The sequence below is a fragment of the Laccaria bicolor genome, genomic scaffold, assembly GCF_000143565.1.
Source record: "Laccaria bicolor S238N-H82 LACBIscaffold_17 genomic scaffold, whole genome shotgun sequence".
In the NCBI taxonomy this organism is placed as follows: domain Eukaryota; kingdom Fungi; phylum Basidiomycota; class Agaricomycetes; order Agaricales; family Hydnangiaceae; genus Laccaria; species Laccaria bicolor.
The window spans coordinates 470,666-476,794 of NW_001889888.1; the positions used below are offsets into that span (position 1 = coordinate 470,666).

Below are 6,129 nucleotides of genomic sequence, written 5' to 3' on the forward strand. Positions count from 1 at the left end.
TATAGGTAAATACAGATAAATAATCTGAAATTAAATTTTGTAGCCTATCAGCAAACTTTGGTTTCTGTATGCTGAAGTTGAACCCACATGATATCACATGGTTTAAAACAAATACAAACAGTTTCATATACAACACACATATGTAACTTTCACATTCACAACATGTATCCTCACCATACAACCTTATCCAATCCACTGCAAATAGTGTTTATCAAGTTGCACCTGTATACGTGTCCTGTTAACTGTTGCCTTCATTGTAGCCTTGGCCAGTCCAAACCCAATGAACTAGAATGTGTATTCTTTAGAGAGAATATGTGTCCTGTTATTGACTGTTGGCCTCAGCATGGTCTTGGCTAGCCCAAACCTAATATGCATTCTCTTTGTAAACTCAGAGAACTTGTAACAACACACTCAAAGCATTTGGACTGGCCAAGACGACGACAAGCGGATGGCAAAAGTAGAAGGGAGAGTCTTTGCAGAAGAGGTCACAGGAAACGTGACAATTTGGAAATATCCGAAAATGACGTACTTCTGTTGTGGGCTACCTTCAAAATCAAAGGTAGCCTGCAAGGGAAGTACGTCATTTTCGGAGACTTCTGAAAACTCAATGTCAACTTCTGCTTGCTAAGTACAAGCTCTGTTGTCATCATCTTGGTCAATCCAAACATGACACAGAGCATTCTGTGATGCCACATCCATAGTGTTGTCATAGTCTTGGTTAATCCAAACACAACACAGAGCATTCTGTGATGCCACATTAGCATTGTCATCATCTTGGTCAATCCAAATGCAACACACATAATGCCACATCCAAAGCAGGTGGTCTGCTGTGCACTTTGCTGTCTTGCACTCTTTGTCGTCTTTAGTGATGTGCAAGGGTTTGTAAACCCTCCAAGGGTCAGGGGTAAGGGTCAGGAGGGTAAGGGTCAGGGTAAGGATTTTGTGACCCTCAACAAACCCTTGACCCTTCCAAAGGGTCAGGGGTTTTTCAGGGGTTTTTTAGGGGTTTCATTTCTCTAATATCAAGGTAAGTACTCCAGATAAAATGATTTTAAATCACATCAAATCAGATAAAATATCATCCAAAGAGGCCTCACTACCTTTGCAACACTTAGTATTGTTCAGAATACACTGAATTCCTCATATTTCATTAATAATTTACTAAAAACCATGTGTACTGTTGTAAATATACATGAATAATGTGTATTTCAAAGGCATCTTGCTATTTATTTACTATCTATAAAGCTTGAGCAATTATTTGCTCCAAACCCTTGTCCAAACCCTGCTGGGGTTTCTTACCCTCCAACCCCTGAGATACCCTTACCCTTACGCTTCAAAACCCTTGACCCCAGCCAAGGGTCAAGGGTTTTGGAGGGTAAGGGTCAGGGTCAGCCTGAGTTGACCCCAGGGTTACCCCTGCTCATCACTAGTCGTCTTGGCCAGTCCAAATGATTTGTGCAATGTATCTATCTACCACATCTTGTCTGTTTTCTTTGCATGCTCATTGTTGTCTTGGCCAGTCCAAACAATTCAAGTGCCACGTCAAAGCGAGTCTCTTCATAAACTCAAAGAACGTGTAATCAGGCAGTGGTCTATATATGGTGATACCATCAAAACAGATCAGAACACATAGATTAAAGTTTTAGATCTCAGTTATCGGATCTTATTCTTTTGACACATCACAGATTCCTATGACGCACGAAACTTTCCCCCATCAAATGATCAGGAAATGTTTGTGTGTCATCATTTTTCTAACCTGCTCATGTGGCTGTGTGTAATTCAGTTTATTGGTGGAATGGTACATTGCTGTCTTGGCTAGTCCAAACACAATGAAAGTTCTCTGTCAATACCCCTTCGATTTTCATGATCTTGAACTCGTTCAGATAGTCCCACACTCTGTGAAGACGCTCCCCAAAACCGTTTACGAAACGGTTGAGGTCTCGTGGAGCTAGGTCAGTTTCCATTTTCGCTCTTTTGCCCTTATGCTCACAACTCCCCAGGACCTTAATCTGCTCCGTTTCCTGTTGTCGAAGGCTCGTTCGGATAGCCCCACGCTCCGTGAAGACGTTCCCCAAAACCGTTTACGAAACGGCCGAGGTCTCGTAGAGCTAGGTCAGTTTCCATTTTCGCTCTTTTGCCCTGTGCTCACAACTCCCCAGGACCTCAATCTGCTCCGTTTCCTGTGGTCGAGGGCTCGTTCGGATACCCCCACACTCCGTGAAGACACTCCTTAAAACCATTTACGAAACGGTCAAGGTCTCATGGAGCTAGGTGAGTTTGCATTTTCGTTCTTTTGCCCTTATGCTCACAACTGCCCAGGACCTCAATCTGCTTCGTTTTCTGTGGTCGAGGGCTCGTTCGGATAGCCCCACGCTCTGTGAAGACGCTCCCCAAAACCATTTACGAAACGGTCAAGGTCTCGTGGAGCTAGGTCAGTTTGCATTTTCGTTCTTTTGCCCTTATGCTTACAACTCCCCAGGACCTCAATCTGCTCCATTCTCTGTGGTCAAGGGCTCGTTCACATAGCCCCACACTCCGTGAAGATGCTCCCCAAAACTGCTTATAAAATGGTTAAGGTCTCATGGAGCTAGGTAAGTTTGTATTTTTGCTCTTTTGCCCTCATGCTCATAACTCCTTAGTACCTCAATCTGGTCCATTTTCTGTGGTCCCAGGCTTGTTCGGATACCCCCATACTCCATGAATATGCCCCTTAAAGCTGTTTAAAAAACAGTTGACACCTTGTGAAGCTAGGTGAGTTTATATTTTCGCTCTTTTGCCCTTGTGCTCACAACTCCTCAGCACCTGATTCTGCTTCATTTTCCATGGTTCTGGACTCATTTGGATACCTCCACACCCCCTGAAGAGACTCCCCAAAACTGCCTATGAACTAGTTGAGCACTCTTGGATGTATGTTAAGTTCTATTTTTGTCTTTTTGTGCTCATACCCACCAACTGCCCAGGACCTTCTCATGGCTCATTTTGCATAGCCTTGGGCTCATTAGGATACCCACACACTCCCTAAAAATATGCCACAAAAGTTGTCATGACCTTAATTGTTATATCTTTAATGTAAAGAAGTATAGTTACATAAATGTGAAAATGGAGGCAATATATTCATATGTTAGAGTCTGACAGCCAAGTAGAGCAATACATTAGCTACCACCTACATCAATGACAACATGGATAGGACTAAAAGCAGGTGATAACTAAGAAATAGTAGAGCAGACTGGCAAAGTCGTCAATGTTGAGCAGGCAGCTGATCGTGGGAAGAAATCACTTTCGTGGGAGAAAGTCAAATTTCAGTGTTACCGCGCTGAAAAAAACCTTGAATCAAGGGGAAATAAACGAGTCTCTTCATAAACTCAGAGGACTCATAACATTTTGCAATTGATTCAAAACCACCAAGCCATGCATTGAGTTGTTCACAGACCTGTCATTATCTAGTTAACTGAAGAATTATATAAGAGGTGAGAATGTACCTGAGTGTTAAAGGCTCTACGTGCAATTGGCTGTCCATCTTCACTCAGCTCTACAATAACCAGATTGGGAGCTTGGCCATTTGTAGGAGCAGGGTTGCAGTACTTGTGGCAAAGAAAGTGTTTTTTCCAATGATTTGTGTAATGATAGGAGTCTACAATGAATCAAGTTGTCTTTTTCCAGGTGTCCCAACTTCCGTTTGCTACAGCAGTTGCCAGAACCTGGCAGGCTTTATCAATGCATATATAATCAGGTCGGGATTCCTCTGTTGGAAACACTGATTCTAAGAAATTCAAGATGTTTGTAGGAGACTCTGATCTATCAAACTTTGTCCAAGCAATGACAACTCCACATGGTGCACAGACAGTTTCAACACAGTAGAAACGAGAGGGACTAAAAAGATTAGATGGTAAAGGAGGATCTGTATTTGGATCATCATGGCGTTGTGGATTGGGGCCTTTGGCCTTTGGTTGGTACACCAGAATGAACATTCTGAGTTGTATATTTTTTATAAGTATTCCATTCACTTTGATGATCATTACATGCACAAGTTCCTTCAACTCTTCGATTTGAGCAGTCCCGAACTAGACAATAAGATCCAAGTTGTAAATGATGCTGATCACAAAGTGATCCACCTCTTGAGTTAGAAAGATCATTTAAGCAATTATCATGTGCACAATGTGTAGGACCCATTACAATGCCATCCAAGACTGCCATTTTTACAAATTTCTTATCTACATCCATCACATTACTGTCACTGCTATCACTATCTGATGTAGTGGGTACTTGTGCAGATGTTTCACCAACTTGCTGATAAATTTGAGTACATTCATCACAAGAGTGTTTATCGGCTGCTCGTATGATGCCATTTTCTCCCAAAAGTGAGAAAGCCTCTGCAGTGACTTCCTTGATATCAAGTGCATCATTAAGTTCAACATTTATCTGTGACTCTTCAGCAATAGTACACATTGATTCTTGGACAAAGGTCTGCCAAATGTGAGCCCTAGCAATTAGGACTTCTCCAGTTCCAAATGTATTATTCCAGTACTCAGCATATGCTGATGCTGATGCATGGAAGTTATACATGGCATTGACTGCTGATGCACAGAAAAGCTGATCCACCCATAGAGCTTGACCAATTTTAATGTATTTGGCAGAATTCAAGTATTCCCGTTTCCAAGGTTTTGAAATAGTTGATAAATCCTGAAACTGTTCATGATCTGCTGAATATGATGTTTGACATGAATGGCACTGTCCAGTAAGAACAGGTACATTTTTATGCACTGTGTGGCCTTTGACACAAGTTACTAGAGGTATATCATGAGACCAGGATGCCTGAAGCAATGATCTGGGACTGCAGGATTGAGTTGCACATACAAATGAGGTTGGACAAATGACAAGAGCTGGCTGAATTTTATCATGTGATATTGCACCTAGTTTTCCACAATAATTTCCATCTTGATCATAAGGTGACAAGCTCAAGTCATTTGCAAATGAGTCAAGTTTTCCAGCAATCAATTTAATTCGATATTTGTTCCCATCATTTTCCCAAAGAGACTCTGAGTATTCATAATCAAAAAATAATGATGAAGTTCTTTTTTTGCCCAGTTTGTCACTTAAAGCATTTACAAGGGCAGTAATCCAACCAGATGTATGAATCTTGTTTTCTCCAGTTTCTGTTGGATGCTGTTGGCAAAAATGCAGATTCAGCAAATCAGTGTTATCTGTCAATGAGAACAAGATTGCCAATACAGTTGCCAATGTACACTAACTGGGCAAAAAGATTGTCCAATCATTTTTTGGACAAAGTTGGTGCTATAACACAAGAATCAAACATTTTGAGAACTAAGCTTTAGTTTATGAAATATAGCTAAGGAGGTGTAGATTGTATATACCAAGTCTGGGGATGAACAATTGAAAACTCAGGATAAGGCAGGGAGTTGACTGTGACAAGTGCCAAAAATGGGATGTAACAAAGTGGGAAATTCTGAATGACTGCAACCTACTGAAAGCAATTCACAACTTGAGGAAGAGATATTTTGAACACTGGATCTCCCTGCCATTGTTATGGATTTCATAAAGTCTCTGGGCTGAGGATTCCTGAGGATTACCAGGACTCTATATTGGCTGATGTGCCAGCCAATTTTTTGAGTCCTGTGGGGGTCCATTCCTGAGGACTGAAGACAGTCCTCAGGATTTTCGGACAGGACTAGTCCCAGGAATGATGCATTTGATGAGTCACATGACCCATGAGCATGTGCTTGGATACATCATGTGATGTGATGCATCACGTGCACATATTTGTTGATGATAGTTCTCATATGTGACACGTCACGTCACCTCTCTCTTTCCTCTCCACCCACAACCTCGCCCACCACGACCACCACGACCACCATGCAACAGACAACGACAACGACGACAACGACGACATCAACGGACGACGACAACGACGACTACGACAACGACAACGACAACGATGGTGGTGCCCAACAAACGGCGCCACCACCAAACGGCTGACGTGGCACACCCCATCTGGGTGTGCCACGTCGACGACGAACGCCCACGACCCCGCAACGAGGGACGACAACCCCACCACCATGTTCCACCACCACCACACACCACCACGACAGCTCACACACCGACGCCGACGAG

General features: G+C 42.6%; 1 protein-coding gene across 1 annotated transcript; it reads left to right on the plus strand.

Moving 5' to 3' along the window:
* Positions 1-801: 801 nt before the first annotated feature.
* Positions 802-2,526, plus strand: LACBIDRAFT_328540 (uncharacterized protein; the record flags this gene model as incomplete). The annotated part of the gene is made up of 7 exons (XM_001882476.1): positions 802-931; positions 976-1,027; positions 1,246-1,375; positions 1,647-1,735; positions 1,784-1,931; positions 2,320-2,431; positions 2,480-2,526. The coding sequence occupies 7 exons, from the start codon at positions 802-804 to the stop codon at positions 2,524-2,526; spliced, it is 708 nt and encodes a 235-aa protein (XP_001882511.1).
* Positions 2,527-6,129: the final 3,603 nt, after the last annotated feature.